General features: G+C 35.2%; 1 protein-coding gene across 1 annotated transcript in view; it reads right to left on the reverse strand.

Moving 5' to 3' along the window:
* Nucleotides 1-26665, reverse strand: part of LOC123561008 (protein Aster-B-like) — an 84231-nt gene that overhangs the window by 17208 nt on the left and 40358 nt on the right. The window contains exons 6-9 of the mRNA XM_053516681.1: nucleotides 23371-23551; nucleotides 19834-19980; nucleotides 16971-17288; nucleotides 206-259 (exon numbers count right to left, since the gene is read on the reverse strand). Coding sequence (XP_053372656.1) covers nucleotides 206-259; nucleotides 16971-17288; nucleotides 19834-19980; nucleotides 23371-23551 — 700 coding nt within the window. The remainder of the gene's footprint in view (nucleotides 1-205; nucleotides 260-16970; nucleotides 17289-19833; nucleotides 19981-23370; nucleotides 23552-26665) is intronic.

Here is a 26665-nt window from a genome sequence, read left to right on the forward strand (position 1 = left end):
TGTCTAGTTTACATCAACAATGCACATCTGCTACAACACACAACAGAAGACACTTTCTGTATTATTGATCACAGCAGTACTAATAGATCTATTGTGATAAAACTAATGCTTTCAATTCAGACCATACAGAAATAATGACACTGTCTGTTCAACAGTCGATAGCTCTTAACTAGTGAAAAAATTAAATAAATAATAAAATACAAACCTAGACACTGGAAGTAATCAAGAACGCCTTGTACACTGTTCCGCTCAATCATATCTGCAGAAAAATACATTGCCATGGTAACACTTTGATAATAAAATAATTTTAAAACTGCTTTTGATAGCTACATACTCATTAGTCTGTTCTTTTCTGTGTGCAAGTAAATCATTTAGAAAGACACTTATCTGAATTTCACCTAATTTAAAAGTTCCATTCTGTTGAGTCTTTTGTCTTATTCTAATATACTTGCTACAGTCAAGCAATTTCCTCCAGCCTCAAATAAAACTTTCACAATTTCCTGTCAACACAATACTTTTAATAAGTTTCAATATTTCTCCACTGATTTCCCAATTTCCTAAAATTCTTATGAGACGATATTTAATGACAGAATTTAATGAGAAAGCACTATTTCCTACAGTAACACTAGTACAAATTTCCGTTTCTTTTCTCTAAAATTGTTTAATTCCACTGCATATTACATTTAGCAGGTTTTAGATTCCTTATAAGCTGAAATATCATCCTAACCAATTTTGTAACTAAACTCAGGCAGAAAGCCACAGAATGTTATTTTCTCTGTGCAAATGAATTCATTTGTTATACTATTAGTCTTTTCCCCAACAGAGCACTTGAACATTTGTCTTTTCCATGCTCCATTATCCCCGAGCTTTCAGAAGCATTTCCATAGTTTAACGCAAGACCACAGTAGCTTCAGTGCTATCTAAGTTTATTTGCATCCTTTGAAGAACACTCTCCGATTTATGTATGCGCACAGTAATTCCATGATTATAAATTAATGTTTAACTCATTATAAAAATAGACTGGATTTACATAGAGACAAACACAGACTGGTCATACATTTGTTTATACCGTAAAATCATTAATATTTGTGGCATACTAATTTTTGTGGATTTCACGGAAGCATCATTCCAAGAAATAAAATCCCAATTAGAAAACAAAGTTCCTGACTGTTTTTTTCCTCAGAAGTTGAATAACCCACAAATTCCCATCCCCCTAAAATAGTGATTAAGCCCACGCCACGAAATTTCATGCAAACAAAATTAGAAGACTTTACAGTACTTGTTTAACAGTGTTATAATATTAATCTTCCTTTTGTGCAAAAAATGTTACTGAGGAATATAAAGCTAAAAGACTATGTTAAAGGTTCTCAACTCAACTTTCAAGATTTTTAAAAAATATTTTACTTCCTCAATATCCAATTATAGGTATAATTAATGACTAATAGGGCCCATTACATAATGTTAGATCCCTATTAAAATGTGTATTTTAACTTTTTCATATAAAATTCTATTATTTCCCCTCCTCCTCCTTCCCCTCCCCACCCCCACTCCCCCAACTCCCTCTTCTTAAATAGAAAGTACAAAGTAGTTAAAAAGATGTGTACTTCCTTTTATTTTAAAATGATTTTTAGTTTTACATTTACATTTGATAAGTATCAGAATACTTCAACACTAAGAACCAAACCACAAAAACAAAAGTTTTAAAGACTCATAATGCCTTTTGTTTAAAATGTGGCTGCAACATTTTCAGATATGAACATAAAATAAATCAATCATTGTTAAAACCTATTTCGAATTATTTGCTTTCTTTAACATTTGTCAAAGGTTTGAATATTGCTGAATACACTAGAATGTTTTATTGAATCTATTGTTTTTATTACCTCCCTTTATAGATCTAATTATAACAGTATCTTCCATGTATTAAGCACTCAGTGTACAAAAATATGTGTAAATGATCAGAATATCAATACTTTGAACAAAGTCATTATTTGACCAAAATTTGATTATCCACCTTTAACAGATAAAAAAATGCTTGCCTGCTTTGCTAAGTTATCAGTTATATAATTGACAAAAAAAATAAAATTCTGACAAAAAACAATTTTCAATGAGAAATTGCCAATGGTTAAAATGGTATAAAATCATTAATTTCCTTAAAATACATAAATCAAAGCATTTAATAGAAACTTCTTTTGATAGTAAACATTTCCCCATACCACTTCATTCTACTGGAAATTAAACTGACATCTAATATCTGGTCATAGCAGACAAACATGTAATACCCTTGAACATACAGTATTTCTCTCCAAAAAATAACGTGATTATTTAAATACCTTTAAGGAGATTTCATTGATTCAAGTACAGGAAATAATATAACGAAACAAATGAAGAAAGCTACAAACATCCTCACTAAAAATGAGAATAAAGGACACAGTCATATACAATTAGCTAAAACAAGAGATTTAGTGGAAATTCCCCTTTTAAATATATTTCTAATTGTAGCAACAGTGACCATGTCCCAACAGTGGCCTTTACCCTAGGGACTGCAAAAACAATTGCCAGGCTTTTTTGTCCTATTAACCCTTATCATGCTTGACATGACTGATTCTGCCTTTGCGACCAGTGTAGATCACAATCAGCCTGCATATTCGTGCAATCTGATCATGATCTGCGCTGTTCGCCACTCAGTCAGGATCTTTTTGGTATGCACCCCTTTTAACAGTTAATGGTACTGTCCAAACTGAAAGATGGACAAGTTCATTATAGAAATTTAGCAGGGTAAGGGTTAAGCTACATATAAGCCAAGTTTCATTTCAATCTCAAACCAATCTTATGTTATTGAACAAAAATGAAAATCTTGATGCCACTCATCCTTATGCCTAACTGTCCAACAACATCGCCAATCTATTAACCAGGTTTTCAACCTTGAAAACCTTGGTTGAAAATTCAGCTTCAGAGCTGTAACACGTCTGAGCTGAAACAACCACTCCCTGAATAGTGCCAGAAATCTGTCATGCTATCATTTCATCAATTCAAATGCTACAGACTAATATTTTACATTTATATGTTTTTAATCCATTTTTCTTTTGATCGCTACAGACTAATATTTTACTTTCATCTGTTTTTAATCCATTCTTCTTTTGATCTAACAAAACATAAACCAAGCAACTCAGTATATGTTCTACCAAGAAATTTCAAATAGGTACCACTGTCTGCAACATTTTGTTACTGTTAAAGTGGTCACATGACCAATCATACTCTTAGACTTGGAACATAGAAGGGTGGCATACAATCACTGTAGCAGGGTGGCATACAATAATTATTTTTTGGTGGATTTTTTGTTAATATATATGTTTTACAGTATGTTTGTCTTTAACTTGGTTGAAAATAATGACATTATATTCATGAATGTAAAAATTGATGATCTTGACCAGGGCTCCGGAAATTTTGAGAACTCAATCGGTCCGAAATGAAAATCATGACATCGGCGCTTCCCCACCCACCGCATTACCAATATACCATATTTGTAAAACGTGATAGAGTAAAGAAATAAGCAAGCATGTCATGCATTAAGAATGATTTACAGGTCACCTCGAGTTACCATACAATGAAGACAGTTATTCAGTGATAGTTACTTTGTTTAAATTTCGATGTTTTTCCGAGAAAATATTTGCAGGGATAAAATTGCCGAGGCATTGACACCGTGTTCCTAACTAGTCTAAAAGCCAACGCACGTGACTTCTGTACCGTATTCACGGCAGATACTTTGTGATGTTTCCTTATTCTTTGGCGGAATTTTATAAAATACAATGCGTCAAAGTGACATATTCTCTGCCAAACATCCTCAGTTTTTTAAGAATACTCTGTCGCGGACCGAACGTGTACGTTATGTGAACGCTGAGATCGAATTTCCCGCATGTGTAGTACCAAAAGGTCACGCGGGTTGGCCACGGATATTTCATTTCACTGGCATTGTACTTTTATAAAGTTATATGTTCTCTTCTGATGTTAACAAAATTTCATTTTGAAATGTTTTTTTAAAAGACCGATTTGCCATTCCGGTTTTCTTTATCATTTGTGTTGACCAATCCATTTTTTTTTTCTTCTTTTTTTTTGTACAGTCTATCGGGTTGCAAAGCAGCCGTTGCAAAGACAGTTTTCTATACTTATTTCAACTGGAGGCCCAACAAATGAATCATGTAATTTTTTCAAATCAAGTAATTATAGAATCTATTTATATTGGTTTCCCGTGTGATGTCTCATTAAATGCAGTGATCGATTGTTTTTTTACCCGTGATTAATCGTAGCCTTTTGAAATAATCCATCCGTCGGATTCTAAATAAAAGAAGTGGATCCCCGTCAAAAGCATCTGGATCCAGTCAGAAACATGTGGATAACCAGTCAAAATTGTTTAATACATTGGCTTACATACATTGCAGTTGGCTGTCTGCAAACATTAAAGGATGTGCCGCGCGAGCACTGATTGCGTCACATGCTAATTACGGACCGATTATCAAGGTGACAATCAGACCGTTTGACACGTTTATTGATTATCTAAGGGTGCTAACAACAATTTCCTGCTTGGCAGGAGGTCGTGTATTGAGATTTCAGACCGAAATTGATACTTTTCTCCATTTTAACGGGACCGATTTTTTTCATTTTTTCACTTCACGAATCGGTCTGAAAAGTAAAAAATCGGTCCAAAACCAACAAACCGGCAAATTTCCTGAGCCCTGATCTTGACATTCAAGTTAACTGTGCTACAAACTTCCTGTTACATCAGGGTCCCAGTTTAAGGTAAACAACAGCTCGTAGAACACGAAATGGCAAACTTCTCACAAGCTTGCCACATGCTTGTATTTTGGTTTGGGTGGGACACAGAAAACTAAAAATGAGTGTAAGAGCTAGTGATGGGCCGACAATCGGCGACAATCGGATAATCGTCGGCGTTGCATTCATGATCACGATCGCCGACCACTTTTCCCTGACCGATTAATTACTTGGCACTCTAAATGGATAATTTACTTGTTTCTGACCTTTTTCTTTCTGGTACTTACGGTTCTTTGGGGCAATTACGCCAAGGGAAACTACTCTTCTACATAAAATGTCTTCCTCCAACGTCTCGAAAGAACTCGAGGTCATCTATGATCACCCAGATTATTGAAGATATATGGCTTTCACAAAATTAAGCCGGGAAAACCATCATCCCAAACTCTGGACATTTGTATGGCAGTATGCATAGCATGCCGTAAGACTTACGCAAGCAAGAGTATTTTCAATTTTGTGGGATTGAAAACATTCCAGTCGTTAACTGAGAATTCATAAATCGTTAGTACTTCTTTTGCTCCAAATAATTCTTAATTTAATAACACAATATCACTGGATTAATACCGTCTGTCTGCACCCTGGTGAAATTAAGACGAGTACCTGATTTGAAGTTTACTATCTTCGCAAATATTTTACTTTTACGCTGTTAACTTACTCGTGTTAATGAAGGAATACAATAGAAATAGGGTATTTAATCTAAGCTTGTATGGTTCATTTGTTAAGTAATGATATAAAACATACACTGTGAAGTGAGCTTATAGATATGCAACAAAAATAACTGATTATCCGATTATATCTGATTAATCGAATCGGTTGGTTTGTCCGATTATGCCGATTAATCGGTTGGCAAATCTAACCAATTTGCCCATCACTAATAATAGCATTACCTATCCTTTGAAAAGTCAAGTTCATGATCTTTAATGCTTGTAACTCTATCAAAAGTCATTCAAACTGTAAATACTAGTTAAAAAAAACACACCCTGGTATTAAACAAGTATACCGGTAGTTAAAATCCAAACAGTAATTCCATACAAACTTTCATGACAGAGAGACATATTCTCTATGGTAAGACGTAACTAAATTTGGAATTTTCCAATATTGTATTACGACTATAATAATAAGTTTAAAGATATCCAATTGCCACACTTCACTAAAATATTTCATCTTTAAGTATTTACTTTAAATGTAGTTAAGTTATAAATACATCAAATGTATTTAACTAAACTTAATATTTAAATAAAAATATAATAAAAAAAATTATGTGTGTGTTGAGCTATATTCAAAATTACAGTCATGTTATGGAAAAACAGCTGACTGTTAAAAAAACTTCCAGTTTTTAGAGTCTGTATACAAAGTAATTTATACTGTGTTTAGCTATACATGAGCCGTGCCATGGGAAAACCAACATAGTGGGTATGCGACCAGCATGGATCCAGACCAGCCTGCGCATCCGCGCAGTCTGGTCAGGCTCCATGCTGTTCGCTAATAGTTTCTCCAATTCCAATAGGCTTTAAAAGCGAACAGCATGGAGCCTGACCAGACTGCGCAGATGCGCAGGCTGGTCTGGATCCATGCTGGTCGCATACCCACTATGTTGGTTTTCTCATGGCACGGCTCACATTATACAGCATGTACTATTTTAAACCATATGCATAGTACTGTTTACAGGGGTGGTATAGTACGTCATCAACAGGTGTGCGCAACACTTCCCGATGCGGCTTTTTTGTGTCAAAACATCTCGATTCGGTGAGTAAACTTGCGACTATTTCATTGGTAACGAATAGACTTGGAAATGACATATAGTCTAAAGTACCCGCATGTGTCTCTAGTTTATCATTTACGTTTGCATTTTTCAAGAAAGCCTTCCGTTTAAGAGAACATTCGTGCACAATGCACTTCATGGAAACACTTCCCTATTCACCACCCCAAATTATGTCGCATAACAAGAGTTTACATGCATTTCTGATAAATCCGAGCATTGACGGGTGTTATTTTATGGTAAACAGATGTCAGTGATACCTTCATTAGTGACTGGAATCTAAACTTTCCGAAAAATCAGTAAACTAAAATTTTGCCTTCCCGGTTCACCAACTGAATTGATGTCCTTCCCGGCTCACCAATTTCCAGCATGACTAACATCGGGCTGGTGCTCCTGTAAATGTGATCACGCTTGCCTGGAAGTTCTATTAATTCGAATAACTGATTGTCAGAGTTCTTGCACTAGATGGTCCGTAAACTTCATTTAAGCATTTGAAGATAATATTAAAAGAACGAGGCATATCTTGAACATATGTTGTATACTATAAACGTGCATATGTATGATATAATTATGTTCTATCATGTCCTTATATTTGTTATTTTAGGTACATGAAAGATGAAAAAGGAAACAAAACTTCTAGCCCTGCATTCAATGGAATTGTCAATATATGTTAAAAAGGATTGCTGATGATCGGCATGCAAGACATAATTGACGTATTATATTTTCCAAAAGCTGTACGACATAATATTTGAGAAGTGGAGAACATCCTCTAACGGAATTACCACAGACAATGATTTCAACGCTCAACTAGGTTTCCGTACCAAACTTTGTCACGACTATGTCAGTTGCTGTTTGAAGGTATGGATATAAATAACTGATTTAATTTCAATAATGTTACAGTAGATAAACCATAATAAGGGGTATAGTTAGATAGGCACTTCGACACATAATAATATACTAGTAAATAGAAGGTATTTTGGAAACCATTAGTTAACTTGTTACTCTTATTATTTTTTCATAACTATATATGGCGTGTCATCGAAAATAGTCGAGTATGGTGGCTTTGATTCCGAACTTGAGTTCAAGGCAAGTCTCGATGATGCAAATAAGAATATGCATTGATAATATGCTAAGTAAAGCAAAATTATATAGTTAAATTATTGTCATTTGCTGTTTTTTAAAGGAGCAATCTTTTAATATATTTTTAAAGGTATAAAGTCGCACCAATGCAGTTCATCACAATTGCTCGGGAAAAATGAGAAATTACTGTATCGCGCCAACGAAATGTTCCTATTAAGGAGTTTTAGATGTGCGCGGGGAAAGACCAAGAGTGACTGCAACCGAATTATAATTACCACGAAAGTAGAAATGGGACATCGATTGAATCTACACTAGAAAGCGGTTCAGGATTTAACATTTGACTAATGTTCAGATTTTGCTTGAAAATCTTAATGCACCCAATTACATGTTAAAACTCGAAGTGAGCTTGAACAGTGGTAGAACAATTTACTTGCAATGTAAATTATTTTGCTTTTCTTAAACTGTTTAGTTGTTGAAAATGTTGTTGTTTAAAAGATTATTTAAAAAAAGAAATTTTACTGATATTTTATTTAAACCCTTACACAGTGGAAGCCGTTGTGACATAAACATACGCACATACACTTTCAAGACATAGCAACATCTTCCTTTATCAGCTAATGTTATATATTTACATAAATCAACGAAAGTAGATTTATTACTTGATTGTAGCAATTCTAAATTTTATACACACTTATAAATACGAGTATTATGATAACGTTTCATTAACTCTGGACGTAATTCTTTATAACTCAACATTTAAAAAAATGAAATTCACCTTAAGTTTCATTAAGATCGCATATCTGACACATTCTTTCCACATTGTATGTTAATTTTCTTCGATCAAGAAGTAGTGTACATCTCTATGTCACATATTCTCAACAATTGGAAATATTCAGACACCACAGAAAGACATGAAGTGGAGATGCACTGCCTAAACTTCAAAATCAACAAAAATCAGAATATAATAAGTCTTGAAACTATTAAACTGGAAAATGTTGAGGTTTTGCGCAGTTACACTAATTATAACTCAGAAATTTCATTAAAAACACACAAAAATTGATAAAGTGGCAATGTGGTATAATCTGTGAACGTTTATTGACCGAAACATAGAGATAACAAGAATATTTACATTGTTGTGTTTTACCCGTTATGAGCATTAGTGTCAACTACATTTCATACAAAGTTTAATACTGCTGTTGCCTTTCATCAAAATCTGTCAAATGTTATTTAGAAGAAAGGAGAGGCACTGACAAGACTCTGTGACTTCAACACAGACAGACAAAACAAAATATGTTTCAATAAAAAACCACAATTGTTTGAAGTCATGCAAAATCACATTAAATTCCGTCTACAAAAGTTGTCCATGGCTAAATATTGTACGGTAGTGGTCACACGTAACAGTGAGCTGTTTTAAACGGTGTCTGCACATATTGCCAGTGAGTGAACCTCGAACAACGACTACTTTTGTGGTCTTCATTTCTGACTTTTTCACAAACATCCACAACAAGCGGGTATTGTTCTTTCTACAATTCTGATTTTTTTGACGTGTCATTTTATTCCCGAGAAATGCATGAATTACTATATGCAGTTTACGTTCATCTGTCTACGGATATCATACTGCTGAACTCCAAGTGCTTATCTTCATAATTTAATTCTGATAAACAGAATATCTCAGGTGTTTCTGTTGTGATCTGAAAAAGAAAGAGTAAATCTGTCATAATATAGCCCTTGAAGGTAAATTAAACACTGCTTTTACTGACATAAACGTTCATTGCTAAATACTAGTTTTGCTGATACGGCAACCGAAGTATTATGCGTCAAAATAAATTGAAAGGCTACATATAATTAAGTCAAACACGATGCCACACGAGCGGTGAGTCGGGAAGTGCATCGTTTTACCTGGTGAACCGGGAAGGCGAAATGTTATATTACTGTTTTCTTTGAAACTATAGATGCAATAATTAATTAAGGAATCACTGACCTCTGTTTGCCATAAAAGAGCACCCGTGAAGGCATTTAGTCATTAGAAATGCATGAAAACTCTTTTTATGCGGTATAATATGGTGTGGTGAATGGGGAAGTGTTTCCATGAAGTGCATTGTGCTCGAATGTCCTCTTAAACGGAAGGCTTTCTTGAAATATGCAAACGTCAGTGATAAACTAGAGACACATGCGGGTACTTTAGACTATATGTCATTTCCAAGTCTATTCGTTACCAATGAAATAATCGCAAGTTTACTCACCGAATCGAGGTGTTTTGACATAAAAAAGCCGCATCGGGAAGTGTTGCGCGCACCTGTTGATGACGTACTATACCACCCCTGGTTTATACACAATAAAATTTTTAATTTTATATTTTCATAAACTTTAATGTAATAACTGTTTGATATTTTCAGATACAAAATTTGTGTCTAATATACCTTTAATAATTCCACTTTTTTATCCAAAATAACTCTACAAACAGGATAAAGGACTAAAAAATAATCCACACTAGTTAATAAATTTCTTTTAAGAAAGCAAATTTCTCTATGAATACTAATGCAGAATTTATTCATAATCTTTTCATCCAATATAAAGCTAACCAAACCCTAACCTCTTAAAATCATAGATGTTTGCATTTAAATCTTACCAGACAATAATAAATATAAAAATCAATATGTCTGCATTCAGATAAATTTAATTAAGAACTTTTTTTGTTGTAATTTATCACTTCACACTGGAATTTAATCATACAAATACTTTCTAAATAGATATTAACTGATAACCAATGGGTCTTTACTCATTTTTATCCTGTTTTATCTGCATATTTAATCATGTTTTATCAAACATTTAGCACCATGCTCCAAGGAGACTGTGATGTTTACAAACATAACAGATAGATTGAAATTAAGCATCTTTTGGGAATTCAGCATAATTTTTGTAACTTGTCAAAATCTGAAATTTGTTGTTTTTCGTCCCAATTACGAATTAGCTCAGATATAAAGCATAGTACTGTTTATGTTTCACAGGTCTTTTGCTGCGAGGGTTTGAAACTCGGCAATGGCATTAACTTTCTTTTTACTTTTATAGAAAAAGTATTAAGATTCCTTTATTTTCTCTACGAGACAACAGAGAAATATCTGAAGCCATAGTGGCATATGAGAAAGGTTTATTATCATATCAAAAATGATATTAAGTAAATACATGTACTAAACATAATTATATAAAATGCACATATTATGTTATATAAAGACATTATATGCAAATACAAACCATCAAAAAAAGAAACAGAATGAAAATGGATAGGAAAAAAAACAAGAGCTGTCGGAGGATAGTAACGCTAGACTCCTCAAGAGCCTTGTCAACTGAAATATTATACAAGAGGGCCAAGATGGCCCTAGGTTGCTCACCTGAGAAACACACCATAACAGTGTAAACATGTTTGACCAAGTGATTTCATGGAAACAAATATTCTGGCCAATTTTCATTATGATTGGACCAAAAGCTTGGTCTCTTGAGTTTAAACAAGTATAATTTTCTTTGATATGACATAATGACCTAGTTAATGAACCCAGATGACCCATATTCAAACCTGACCTAGATTTCATCAAGGCAATCATTCTGACCAAATTTCATGAAGATCAATTGAAAAATACAGCCTCTATCGCATACACATGGTTTATTTTCTTTGATTTGACCTAGTGACCTAGTTTTTGACCCCAGATGACCTATATTCAAATTCAGCCTAGATTTCATCAAAGCAATAATTCTGACCAAATTTCATGAAGATCAATTGAAAAATACAGCCTCTATTGCATATACAAGGTTTTTCTTTGATTTGACCTAGTGACCTAGTTTTCTACCCCAGATGACCCATACTCGAACTCGACCTAGATTTCATCAAGGCAATCATTCTGACCATAATTCATGAAGATCAATTGAAAAATACAGCATCTATCGCATACACAAGGTTTTTCTTTAATCTGACCTAGTGACCTACTTTTTGACACCAGATGATCCATACTCGAACTCGACCTAGATTTCATCAAGGCAATCATTCTGACCAAATTTCATGAAGATCAATTGAAAAATACAGCCTCCATCGCATACAAGGTTTTTCTTTGATTTGACCTAGTGACCTAGTTTTTGACCCCAGATGACCCATACTCAAACTCGTCCTAGACTTCATCAAGGCAATCATTCTGACCAAATTTCATGAAAATCAATTGAAAAATACAGCCTCTATTGCATACACAAGGTTTTTCTTTGATTTGACCTTGTGACCTAGGTTTTGACCCCAGATAACCCATTTTCGAATTTGGCCTAGATTTCATCAAGGTTATCATTCTGACTAAGTTTCATAAAGATCAGTTGAAAAATACAGCCTCTATTGCATACACAAGCTGAATGTTGACAGACGACAGACAGACGACATGCCAGACATCGAGCGATCACAATAACTCACCTGAGCTAAAAAGTTGAAGAAGGGGCATAATTTTGTAAAAATGCCAAGCAGAGTTATGGAACATGTGTTCTGTATGTCAGATCATCACAGTGAACAAGTGTGTGAAATTTCAATCCATTCCCATTATTGGATACCAGTTTACATACTTAACCAAAAATTGCAAAAATGCAAGTCATGGTTATGGAGCCTGTGCATTAAGTATTATATAGAATTGAACCATTTGCAATTTCCTTCCAGAGTAAAACCAGGCTGAGTACTAGTATTATTAGGAGTGAATACTAACATGACCTAAGCATAATCTGAACCTATAACTTCCTGTTTGGGAGCTGTGAAATACCAACTAATCATCTCTCTTTTTCCCACTGGGATTTTACTACCCATCTGATAGGACTGAAAACCAACTTTAAGTTTTGGTGAATCTATTTTTGTCCTGTAAACAAGAGCTCAACTCAACTACTCAAAAGTCTTGTCACTGCATATAAAGTTGAAGTATATTGACAACAGAAACATTAACAAGTAGAATTTTACCCTCTTAGATGCATAACAGGAAAAAAGATTACAAACACAAAAAATTATAACGTAACTTTGTGAAGAAGTTATGGGACCCATGCAATGCACAGGGGACAAATGAGTCATGCCATGAGAAAACCAACATAGTGCATTTGAGACCAGCATGGATCCAGACCAGCCTGCATATCTGGGTAGTCTGGTCAGGATCCATGCTTTTCGCTAACGGTTTCTCTAATTGCAATAGGTTTTGAAAGCGAACAGCATGGATCCTGACCAGATTGCGCAGATGCACAGGCTGGTCTGGATCCATGTTGGTCGCAAATGCATTATGTTGGTTTTCTCATGGCATGACTCAAATGTGTTAAGTTTCAATTCATTCCCACAAGTGGTTATTGAGCTATGAGCTTACTTACATAAAATAAGCAAAAACTATTAAGTCGAAAAAAGAAGCATATCTGTAACAAGAGGGTCATGATGACTCTGAATCGCTCACCTGAGTAATGAGAGCCACATGTTTAAAATGGCTAACTGATGCTAAAATATTAGAAAGTAGGTCAGTAGGTCACATTCATGGTCACTGAAAGTCAGATTTAAGATCAGTGTGCAAACCTGTACATGTCATCCAAATTTCAAGGCTGTATCTCAAAAAACAAAAATTAGGTCAGTAGGTCACAGTCAAGTGACCCCTAATCATTTGGGGTCATCAGGTAATTATAATTAAGTAGTTTAGGAAATATGATCTGATAATATTTCAAGTATTTATTCCTATATAACTCATATAACAAGTGACCCCCAGGCTGGGCCTCTTTTCATCCCTGAGGGGCTTAATTTGAATAATTTTGGTAGAGGACCACAAGGTAATGCAACATACCAAATATCAAAGGCCTAGGTCTTGTTGTTTTAGACAAGAAGATTTTTAAAGTTTTTTCCTATATAAGTCTACGTAAAACTTGAGATCCCCTCGGGGCAGGGCCTCTTTTCTCCCCAGGGTTAAAATTTGAACAATTTTGGTAGAGGACCACAAGGCATACCATATATCAAAGGCCTAGGTCTTGTGGTTTTAGACAAGAAGATTTTTAAAGTTTTTTCCTGTATAAGTCTATGTAAAACTTGTGACCCCCGGAGCGGGGCCTCTTTTCACCCCAGGGGCACAATTTGAACAATCTTCATAGAGGACCATTAGATGATGTCACATGCCAAATATCAAGGCTCTATGCCTTGCGGTTTTGGCCAAGAAGATTTTTAAAGTTTTTCCTTTTGGTTGCCATGGCAACCAGAATTCTGCATGGAACTCAATTCTTTGAACAATTTTGAAAGGGGGCCACATAAGGATCATTCCTGTGAAGTTTAGTGTAATTCTGCCAAGTGGTTTTCAAGAAAAAGATTTTTTTAGAAAATGTTGACAGACGGACGACGCATGTCGCATGACTGACGACGGACATAGAGATGTTACAAAAGCTCACCATGAACCTTTGGCTCAGGTGAGCTAAAAATGTAAAATAGAGTAATGAAACCTGTGCATGGCAGGTCAAATCATCAAAGCAAACATATTTGAAAATTTTCAATCCATTTTCATTCAAGGATAGTGACATACCAACTAACTAACATACAAAACTTAATCAAATCAGGACGCCATGCAGCAGCTCAACCTTTTCTTCAAATAGTCGAGCTAAAAATTACTGAAAGAGACCTCATTAGAGTATAGCACTTATAAGAGTGTCATACAGAAAATGCATCGGAGGCAATTTTCTGCTCAACATTTTAAGAGGGAAATTACCTCAACAAGTACTTAATGTTTCGTTAACATTCAACTGAAACATTATGTTTGTCACCATATTCTTCTTTCAACTGAAAACGAATTCTCTAAGGAGTTATAAATCAATTTTCTTTCCTGAAATTATACTTTCTGCTTCTTAAATAACACAGTGAGCATGAACCTAAATATAAAACATTTCTGACGATGAAATATCAAATTCTTATGATGAGGTCATATTTTTCATCTTTTCATTTAGTGGAAGTCGATAAAATGCAGTTGATGGAAACTCGACTCTGTGATACTGTATGTTTTTGCACAGCTCTCAAAGCAAACTACTTACTGTAAAAGCACATATTTTCGCTGGGTGAAAATTTCGCCATTTTTGAATTTTGACTACTGTGAAATCATTAATATTCGTGGGGGACTAATTTTCATGGATTTCGTGGTTGAGTCAATCCACGAAATTTAATCCCAACGAACAAGTAAAATTCCCATTCATTTTATGTTCAAAAGTTGAAATCCACGAATTTATATCCCCACGAAACTGCCGTTTTGACCAAAACCACGAAGCTTCATGCCCACGAAATTAAATAATTTTACAGTATGTTCATGAGGTTAATATTCGTGAAATTGTAAAAATGGTATCCTACTTGAATTAGCATTTCACTAAATGTGAATATTTATGCGAGGATTAATTTTCACGAGATGTAGGGCCTAGCGAATATAGCGAAAATTTAATCCTCGCGAAAATTTCTGCTTTTACAGTATATCTTCTCTTGTCTTGATTACAACCTGGAACTACATTAACAGGCACATTCAATTAATTTTAATTTGATAGACCCATTGTATTTTTGAGGTTTCATGAAAAAGGGATTTATAAAATCTAGACAAAATATCAAATAAAAAAATTCTGATAACATTTGCAAAATCTAACAGTTACTTCATATGCAAGAAACATTATAGGCTATCATTAAAAAAAAATATTTGTTTGCTCACAGTAACACGACCTACCAGTGAAAATCGCTGCGATCCAACTTTTTTTCTGGCCAGTCAGATGAATTTTGGTCACGTTGCTTTTATAACCATATAATGATAAATTCATAAAGTTATTAAATCAAACCATCACAAATAAATTTCAAAGTCAAATGATGGGAGTAAATTAGTTCTGGCAACCATAACATAACTGATGCTATTTTTATTTGCCAATGGTTGGGTCCATTAAGTTAATGCTTGACCCATTTTGTGTACCTAACCAGTTTCAAACTGCAGTATCTTTGCTCTAACACTCCTGAGAAACTGATAACATAAACATAACACGGATTCATAGCACATCTCTGCATGTCTATATTTATGAATACAACTTAATTATAAATATTAGTATTTCAGCAAAGTTCATAAAAATATACCGTAGAAAGTTTAAAATCGCAAAAATTCCAAACAAACAACAATTCTGAGTAACTTCCCATCTGTTTTTCATGTGAAGAGTACCTTGATTGCATGACAACTGCAATGGTGGGCAACATACTGCAGACACCTATAACTGTCTGAGTTTTCTGTGTATATAACTCATCAAAATGCTTATTTTATGTTAGATCAAAAAAGAACTGTGGATTAAAATTATATCAAAATTAAAGGTTGGTTTGTAGCATCTGAACTGATAAAATTATAGCATGACAGATTTCTTGCACAATTCCCTTGTATCAATACAATGTTCATTTCAACTCAAAAATCCGTAACAGTAATCTCAAGTAACAGTAAAATATCTTAACCCTTAAGCCTGCTGGCAGCAAGAGATTATGCCTTTGCGACCAATGCAGACCAAGATCAGCCTTCACATCCGTGCAGGCTGATCATCGTCTGCACTGTTCGCTATTCTGTCAGTAAATTTTCGGTGAACATCCCTTCGAATAATAAATGGTATTATCCAAATTGAATGATGGACCAGTCCATTTTAGAAATTTAGCAAGGTAAAGGTTAAAAATCTCTGAAAATGAAACATTAGGAGTAAATATCATTGCACCCCAAATCCTTAACAATATGTGATTCAAATCCGGATATATAATTGCACTTAGGAAAATATTGCACAGGCACAAATTTTACACCAGGTATATATCCTTCAGTCTAGACTATCCTATTTTCCAACCATTAACATGATTAAAGATAAGTGTTAACAAGCGAATAAACAATCTTATTTGAAGAAAGACAAAAAATTCTGCTGATATCTCAATCATATGACAAATAATGTTAATATACAGACCACTACATCCTTAAAATTTCACTTAGTTTTCCCTTCGCACATATAACTATATAATGGATAAAAACGTGGTATTTATGGTAAATAATGAGCTCCAGTAAAAGAACACATCACTGCATAAACAGTTTCAACTAAAACCCTTAGCCTGCTGGCGACAAGTGATTCTGCCAAAAAGATACTGGCTGAATTGCGAACAATCCAGACCATGATCAGCCTGATGAATGTGCAGGCTCATCTTTGTCTGCACTGGTTGCAAAGGCAGAATCACTTGCCCCCAGCAGGCTAAAGGTTAAAGAATAAAGAGGGAAGTAAAAATTACAAATTAAAATGAAAACATACTCACTTTTCACGACTCCCCACACCGATTTCCTGAATTTGACTTCACTTGTCACTCGAAGTCTACACTTCTCTTTACTAACACGAGTCAAACAGTATCTATTTATAACATAAAAGGCGTCTGCATATGGAATTCCTAATGGTGTACACTCCGCATCAATTAAGTACATTACACCAGGCTGACTACTTTTATAACACATATGTTTTTCCACAGTGTTTGAAGACTTTGGTCCAAAAGGAGCATTGATTGGTATTGTATATTTAACCTCCCGGACACGGCCTATATTTGCATCGGGGTCGTCTTTCCAAGGTGTCACAGTAACATCTGTAAAATATTACAGTTGGAGTTAGAATATCATTTTTATAGTATACATGTATATAGTAAATAAATAAATGTGTAAAATGACCAGCTAGTGGTCATTAAGCCTACTACCCTTGTTGAATTTCCTAATAAAGTGAAAAGGTACAATAATACATTCTGAAGACGATTTCATCAGCTTTTCTGCAAAAACATGTAAAACTAGAATAATCCATGTCTAGTGGCATTTAGTGTTCACTTTCTAAAAGGATTTGTAAACACTTACTGACAGACAGACAGACAACCTAATGGCAGAATATTCAAATGCATAGTTAAGTGATTCCCCACACTTAATGTTCTGTTAGACAGAATTCTTAGTAAGCAGGCCATGATGGCCCTAGATCACTCACAAAATGCTTCTGAATCAACAGTTTTGGTCTAGGGTCATGCAAGGAAAATATCTGTGAAACAAAAAAGCTGTATATGGGCCTAGCATAATCTGAGAACAAGATTTTTTTCAAGTCTCAATGATATACAAGTAGGAAACACTACATAACTTATATGAAAGCAGTTCTACTACCTAAATAAATATAGGGAAAAAAAGACCATGCTCTCTAGCAGACATGTTTTTAATGAATCAAATTACTTTGAACACTGCTGGTAGGGGATCACCCACAAGCAATATTTCAGTAAAGTTATATTGAAATCAGGTCAACTGTTCCTGAAAGAAGACTCATAGTTGATATTATACATGTAGAGAAAACCTAGCCCACCCTGAGGTGCCAAAGTTTTCTTCCAACATAGCAGAATAATCTGGAGTTTGGTAGAGGTTCACGGAAGGAAAATTTGTGTGAAATTATTTTGAAATCAAGAACGCAGTTTCTAACAAGAAGATTCTCAGTCTAATATAGCCATATATAGAAAAACAGCCATGCCCCCTTTTGGCCATGTTTCTTAACCTTTAGCCTGCTGGTGGCAAGTGATTCTGCCTTTGTGGCCAGTGCAGACCAAGATCAGCCTGAACATCCCCATGAACAATAAATGGTACTGCCAAAATTGAATGATGGACCAGTCCATTTTAGAAATTTAGCAGGGTAAAGATTAACATTGGAGAATAGCTGAGAGATAACACAGGAGAATTGCTGAAAGACTTTGGTAGATCACAAAAGGATCATTTGCATGAAGTCATTCTACAATGGGGCAAGTAGTTTCCGAGAAGATTTTTAAGTTTTCCATATTGCCATTTAGAGATAAGTTGCCCCAACCCCTAGCAGCCATTTTAACAAATCTATATGGCATGACAGAATTTAGAAGAGGGTCACCCTTGGGACATTTCAGTGATATCATTTTGAAATCAAGCCAGCAGTTTCAGAGAAAATTCTTCAAGTTTAAACTGTTTCTAATAGAGAAAACAAGTCTTGCCCCCGGCTTAAATGAGTCTGTATCGTATTTGACCAGGAAACAGTTACAAAATTTCTACCTGGTTAAACAATATGATCACCTACCAAAAATCATCAAAGGCTATTTCTCTGCTCATTAAACTAAACGAAACAATGTTTTTACTGCCAGTTTGATAAACCCTAATCCTAAACTCTAGGGTCAAAAAAGGAACATTTCAGTGAAATTATTTCAATAGCTGGCCTGCAGTTTCGAAGCAGGAGATGATTTTCAGTTTTTCATAAAGTTATAAAGAAATAGTTAGCCTGCCAACTGGCAGTCAGGTTTTCTAACAAATCAACTTGCCTTGAAGGAATCTGGTAGAAGCAAGGAACATTGCTGTGAAATTATTTTGAAATTGGGCTTGGGATTTCTGAGGAAAAGATTTTTTAAAAAAAATTTTTTTTTCATTTGGTTGCTGTGGCAAACAGAATTTTGCATGGATGACCTAGATTTGAAGAGAAGTGAAAGAGTACCACCCACAGAACATTGGTTTGGATGAAATTGGCTTTGTGGCTCAGGAGAACATCTTTTAAAGAAATTGTACACGATGGACATTCCTCACCATGAGCACTTCCAGGACCTGCTGTTAACACTAGTCTTGCTACTATGAAAGATAAATATTATATGAACAAAAAGCCATGATATTATTTATTTATTTATTTATGCCAGTGGAATTCTGACACTGCAAACTGGGTCCGCTTACTACAGTTACTCCAAATTTTATATCAATAATTCAACAGCTTTAGGTATTTCCTGATCTTTTACAAGTTCTGTTCTACAGATATCAAAATTTTATCATTCTTGTTTAGGTAGTAAACTAGAGGACTTTTCTTGAAACTTTCTGAATGCCCCTCACATGAGCAAGTAGCCTAAGCAATGAAAAATGGTTCAAATCTATTCAGAATAAATTAACAACTGACTGGTGTAAATCCTGCATCACTGTTGATATTATAATCATTGTTAGGTAGATTTTCTTCAAATCCTGAAATTACACCGACATTTTGAGGCATTATTGTTGCACTTTCCCTTTTCTTTTCCTACATACCTGAATATTTTCTAGCCTTTTCAACATACCTGAATATTTTCTAGCCTTTTCAACATACCTGAATATTTTCTAGCCTTTACTACATACCTGAATATTTTCTAGCCTTTTCTACAAAATGCCTGAAGAACTCTGAGTCTGTAAACAACAGTTCAAAGAGTTTTTCCAGGGGTATTGAATATACTTCATTGTGTGCTAGTTTTGTGAAATGGTCATGCTCTGAACATACAATCTCTCCTGTAAAAATACAAAGTATATCATTCTAACATGACATGGATGCTTTGATTTCTTGTTATACAAAGCAGACTGAAAGGGTTACATTATCAGTAATAATATATACAGTGAAATCATTTATTTCATGGGTTTAAAATTCAACAGTTTTTCCAAGAATGCCAATTTCATTGCCATTTTTATGGGGATATAAAGTCTTAAATTCTGACTTACAAACATAAAATTAATTTAATTTAAGTTAAACTTGTTCAATGGGATTTTTTTTGGGGGGGGGGGGATTGACTCAACCATGACATCCATGAAAACTAAATTATTTCAGAGTATAGCTATGCAATAAAATCATTGTTTGTATCTTAAAGCTAGTTTCTCCACAAATTTTGGGGTGAAAGTGAGACTTTTTTTTTTACATTCTTCCCCCTCCCCCTCATCAATTTATGAACTGTTACAATCACACCAACAAATAACAAATGAAAGTCAAATGAGTATGACACATACAGGAAATTGTTTTCAAGGATGTCATGTTCAAATAGAAATAGAAATATGTCCTTGTGATATAATTCCTACTTATCTGAATTCCAACAATAATATGAGCCGTGCCATGAGAAAACCAACATAGTGGGTATGCAACCAGCATGGATCCAGACCAGCCTGCGCATCCGCGCAGTCTGGTCAGGCTCCATGCTGTTCGCTTTTAAAGCCTATTGGAATTGGAGAAACTATTAGCGAACAGCATGGATCCTGACCAGACTGCGCGGATGCGCAGGCTGGTCTGGATCCATGCTGGTCGCATACCCACTATGTTGGTTTTCCCATGGCACGGCTCATTAATTATTTTTAGCGATAAAATCACGGTTTGGCATTCTCACTGGGATTATATTATTTCTTGTAACAACAAGGATCACGTTTCTGTAGATTAGAAATTTTATTTCTAACAACTCAATTTCACAACAAGAGGACCATGATGGTCCTGAATCGCTCACCTCTTCCCACATGACCCAGTTTTGAGTATGACGTCGTTTTTTCTATTATTTGACATAGTGACCTAGTTTTTGAGCTCATGTGACCCAGTTTTGAAGTTGACCTAGATATTATCAAGATAAAAATTCTGACCAATTTTCATGAAGATCCATTAAAAAATATGGTCTCTAGAGAGGTCACAAGGTTTTTCTATTATTTGACCTATTGACCTAGTTTTCGAAGGTACGTGACCCTGTTTTGAACTTTACCTAGATATCATCAAGGTGAACATTCTCACTAATTTTCATGAAGATCACATGAAAATATGGCCTCTAGAGAGGTCACAAGGTTTTTCTATTTTTATACCTACTGGCCTAGTTTTTGATCGCACGTAACCCAGTTTCGAAACTGACCTAGATATCATCAAGGTGAACATTCTGACCAATTTTCATGAAGATCCATTGAAAAATATGGCCTCTAGAGAGGTCAAAAGATTTTAATAATTTTAGACCTACTGACCTAGTTTTTGATCGCAGTTGACCCAGTTTCAAACTTGACCTAGATATCATCAAGCCGAACACTCAGACCAACTTTCATACAGATCCCATGAAAAGTATGGCCTCTAGAGAGGTCACAAGGTTTTTTTATTATTTGACCTACTGACCTAGTTTTTTAAGGCACGTGACCCAGTTTCAAACTTGACCTAGCTGTCATCAAGGTGAACATTCTGACCATTTTTATGGAGATCCATTCACAAATATGGCCTCTAGAGAGGTCACAAGGTTTTTCTATTTTTAGACCTACTGACCTAGTTTTTGACCGCACATGACCCTGTTTCGAATCTGACCTAGATATCATCAAGATAAACATTCAGACCAATTTTCATACAGATCCCATGAAAAATATGGCCTTTAGAGAGGTCCACAGATTTTTCTATTATTTGACCTACTGACCTAGTTTTTGATGGCATGTGACCCACTTTCGAACTTGACCTAGATATCATCAAGATGAACATTCAGACCAACTTTCATACAGATCCCATGAAAAATATGGCCTCTAGAGAGGTCACAAGGTTTTTCTATTATTTGACCTACTGACCTAGTTTTTGAAGGCACGTGACCCACTTTCAAACTTGACCTTGATATCATCAAGGTGAACATTCTGACCAATTTTCATGAAGATCTCATGAAATATTTGGCCTCTAGAGAGGTCACAAGGTTTTTCTATTTTTAGACCTACTGACCTAGTTTTTGACCGCAAGTGACCCAGTTTCGAACTTGACCTAGATATCATCAAGATGAAAATTCAGACCAACTTTCATACAGATCCCATGAAAAATATGGCCTCTAGAGAGGTCACAAGGTTTTTCTATTATTTGACCTACTGACCTAGTTTTTGAAGGCATGTGACCCAGTTTCGAACTTGACCTAGATATCATCAAGGTGAACGTTCTGACCAATTTTCATGAAGATCTTGTGAAATATATGGCCTCTAGAGAGGACACAAGGTTTTCCTATTTTTAGACCTACTGACCTAGTTTTTGATGGCACGTGACCCAGTTTCGAACTTGACCTAGATATCATCAAGGTGAACATTCTGACCAATTTTCATGAAGATCTTGTGAAATATATGGCCTCTAGAGAGGTCACAAGGTTTTTCTATTTTTAGACCTACTGACCTAGTTTTTGACGGCACGTGACCCAGTTTCGAACTTGACCTAGATATCATCAAGATAAACATTCTGACCAACTTTCATAAAAATCCCATGAAAAATGTGACCTCTAGAGTGGTCACAAGCAAAAGTTTACGGACGCACGGACGCACGCACGCACGGACTGACGGACGGACGACGGACGACGGACACCGCGCGATCACAAAAGCTCACCTTGTCACTTTGTGACAGGTGAGCTAAAAATGCAAGAAGCATTGGTGATATCAGCATTATTTCAAATTTTATACATAGGACCATTATCCAAAATGTAAGTAATTTTAGTTGGAGGGGCAGGGACTTAAGTTCATGATCCCTGCTTTTGCAGTGTTTGCTGTGTGTATAAAAAGGACCACCTTGTAAATTTTTTAAACACTTTAAGTTTTCACTTTTTTTAACTTAACCTTTAGCCTGCTGGTGGCAAGTGAATTTGCCTTTACGACCAGAGCAAAAACAGACAAGCCTGCACTTCTGTGCAGACTGATCACGGTCTGCACTGTTCGCTATTCAGTCTGTGGACTTTCAGTGAACACCCCTTTGAATAATATGTGGTAATGCCCAAATTGAATGATGGACTAGTCCATTTTACAATTTAGCAGAACAAAGGTTAAAAGGACAACTGTATATAAACCGTCAGTCAAAACTCTCTGAATTCTCATTTTTTCCTTAAATGTCCAATCTATAGTTATAGTAGCAAACAAAATTCAATAAAAACATATGAAAAGACTAACCTTCACTAACATCATCCTCTGTTGTGTCACTAAAGTCTGTGGGATCTTTATCCTCCTTAGCCTTGCCAACTAAAGGGACAGAATTTGAGTCATCTAGACTTAGGTCTGCTTGAGTTGAGTCCCCTTCCTCATCTAAATTATGCTGTAAACTGGAGGTTGGGAGCATCTCTGAGGAATCGCCCTGCAATCAACAAAAGACGCTATTTAGAACTGAATCTCTTAAATGATATAAAAGAAGTATATGCTGAAATTAACACTACAAAAATACACTGCAAGTTAGTTGTTTGCATTCATCTTCCAAAATACTTACAACCATCTTTTAAAAAGCGCTTGTTTGCAGTGCTCAGACTGACCCGCCGAAACAACTCACACCCCAATTTAGTTTTGACCCCTGAAATCTCAAAACTGCACTTAGAACAAAGGTCAATCTCCTTTCTTTCCATCATCAAGACTTTGGTCCACTTCAGTAATGGCTTAACTTGCAAGAATTACTTCCCAATTAGCCTTAAGGTAATGTAGATTAAATTTTGCTTTGTGAATATAAAACCAAAATCCCCATACTGACAATACCATGTTGGAAAACAGCAAATACAGTGTTTTAAAGCTACTTGCCCACAGTTGGGGTGACATTTTTCAACATGACTGTTCATTTCCACCAACTTTTGGCATAAAACATATACATGACATTGAAAAATGATACAGTGAATGAAAATACATTTCACCTAAAATTTGTGAAGGAGTCGCTTTAAAGCTGTGAAGTTTTAAACATAATCTGATTAACTTCTCTTAAATACAATATTCTAAATAAAGTTAATATGCATGTGGTATATGATGTACTGTATCTTCACATTGCTTGTAAAGCCAGATAAATAAGGAAGTAAATGATATACCTTCCGACCATTATGATGAAAACATTTGGAACTAAAACAGAACTTTGTGTTTTAGGAAAATCCTGCATTAAAAGTTCAACTTAAAACTGTGAATTATAAATAAACCAAACACTGATATCAATTCTTACAACCATACAATATGAACCACCCACGTGTCATTTTTAATATTTCTTCACACTTATAGCAATTACTAATTATATTAAGCCATAAGGACTTTTCACAAAGTTTTTTTTAAGGTCAAAGTCATCATGTAAAAGAAAATATCAGAAAATCTTACAGTTTTGAAATGTCAGCGTATTTCCCCTAGCCTCTTCCCTAACACTTTCTTATCATAGAACATCTGGTGATATTTCTTACGTCAGTTGTATTGTGATTTAACATGTATATGAGACATATTCTGAATGAACTAGTGTAATACACCTATATGATATCTGATCAATGACTTCCCAGCTGTTTCAAATTCTTTCAATAATTTAAATAACATAATATCACTATGGCGATGAAATGATATGTACTTTCTGATATATTGGTAAATTTTGTGTTTTCCGTAATCAGTTAACAGTACTGAATGGTCTATATTTTTTCATTTATCAGCAATTTATACCTCAAGAGTTAGCTTAAAAACACTTCTTTCAGTGGGGTTTCAGTAATTACTGAAGAAGAAAGTGGAAGCTGCAAAGCAGAATGGCTCTAGAGGTCCTCCCATTTAGGACCGTGTTTGCCGCAGGAAAAAGAGCTCGGCTTAAGGCCACTATACCAGCCCAGCTTAAGGCCACTACACCAGGCAGAAATCCCCACCTCTCTGCCCTTAATGAAGCCCCTGTTCTTTACAGAATAGCATAAAGCTAAAGAAACATTTAAACAAACATTATTTAGTCTTTCCTATCAGTAAATCTGACAGGGCTAAATGTAACACTTTATCTACATACTTAATGACCTATTTCACACTACATTGTAAATATTTTTAACACCTGATGTAACAATACCTCTCTGTTTAACCCTTATCATGCCGGACACGACCGATTCTGTCTTTGGGACCAGTGTAGATCCTGATCAGCCTGCACATCCATGCAGTCTGATCATGATCTGCACTGTTCACCATTCAGTCAGTATCTTTTTGGTAAGCACACCTTTTAACAGTTAATGGTACTGTCCAAATTGAAAGATGGACAAGTTCATTATAGAAATTTAGCAGGGTCAAGGTTAATGGTGAAGAAGATGCATGACAAAACACTTTTGCCAAGCAACAAAAATCCCCAGCCGGAAGGGGCTTTTGTCATATCTGCTGCCATAGAAACAATATTTTTTTATTGAATCTTGAAACTGAAGTACCTACATTTACCATCTATGAGTCAGGTTTCATAAAAAAAATCTCAAGTACTTTTAAAGATATGCTATCTACCCATATACCAAGGCCCATGAAAAATAACGTTACTTTTAAAGATACTGACAGACTAACAGACAGACAGGGGGCAAACCACAAGTCCCCCTAGTGAAACACCGGTAAGGAACTAATGAATCCTTTCAATATAATATTACAGTTCCATTTACATGTATATAACCCCATTTTCAATCTAATCTACTAATTAAACCAGAAATAAATAATTTAACAGAAAGGAGACTGGAGTTGAAAAAGAACCACTATAAATTACCTTTAATTTGGTCATATCCATTGACCGAGCATAAAACTGCTGTACTTCAATATTCATTATTAACTTTTCTTTTTTAATAAAAGAATCTTCTTATATCTGTTTTTTCCTAATCAAAATGATGTGATCTCACATGACACATTACTAAATGTATTGAAAAGCGGGTGATAAAATATTTTATCTAAACATTTTTTTGTAATCTAATGTAATTAAACTGATATGCTCACTTACCATACCCCGAAACCAAGGGAAGCAAATGTACTTAAATATTAATTACCACACAAGACTTATCTCACTTGAACATAAAAGTAAGTGGCAAACTTTCAGGTGTGCAGTCAATTCAGTTAGGTGTTGGTCACACAACCCAAGAATGAGGTTTTCTTGACCCACTGGGCATCTTGGAGAATACAGATTTCCTTGACCCACTGGGCATCTTGGAGAATACAGATTTCCTGACACACTTGAGGCCTTAAGGATGAGATGCAGGTTCCTCAATGCTATTGGGATCATTGCGATATATCAGGATGAGATTTCCTGCTCCATGACAGTCCTGCATGGTGAGGGTTACCTGCTCCATGAGAGTCCTGCATGGTGAGGGTTTCCTGCTCCATGAGAGTGCTGCATGGTGAGGGTTACCTGCTCCATGAGAGTCCTGCATGGTGAGGGTTTCCTGCTCCATGAGAGTCCTGCATGGTGAGGGTTTCCTGCTCCATGAGAGTCCTGCATGGTGAGGGTTTCCTGCTCCATGAGAGTCCT

This window comes from Mercenaria mercenaria, chromosome 10, assembly GCF_021730395.1.
Source record: "Mercenaria mercenaria strain notata chromosome 10, MADL_Memer_1, whole genome shotgun sequence".
NCBI classification, from domain to species: domain Eukaryota; kingdom Metazoa; phylum Mollusca; class Bivalvia; order Venerida; family Veneridae; genus Mercenaria; species Mercenaria mercenaria.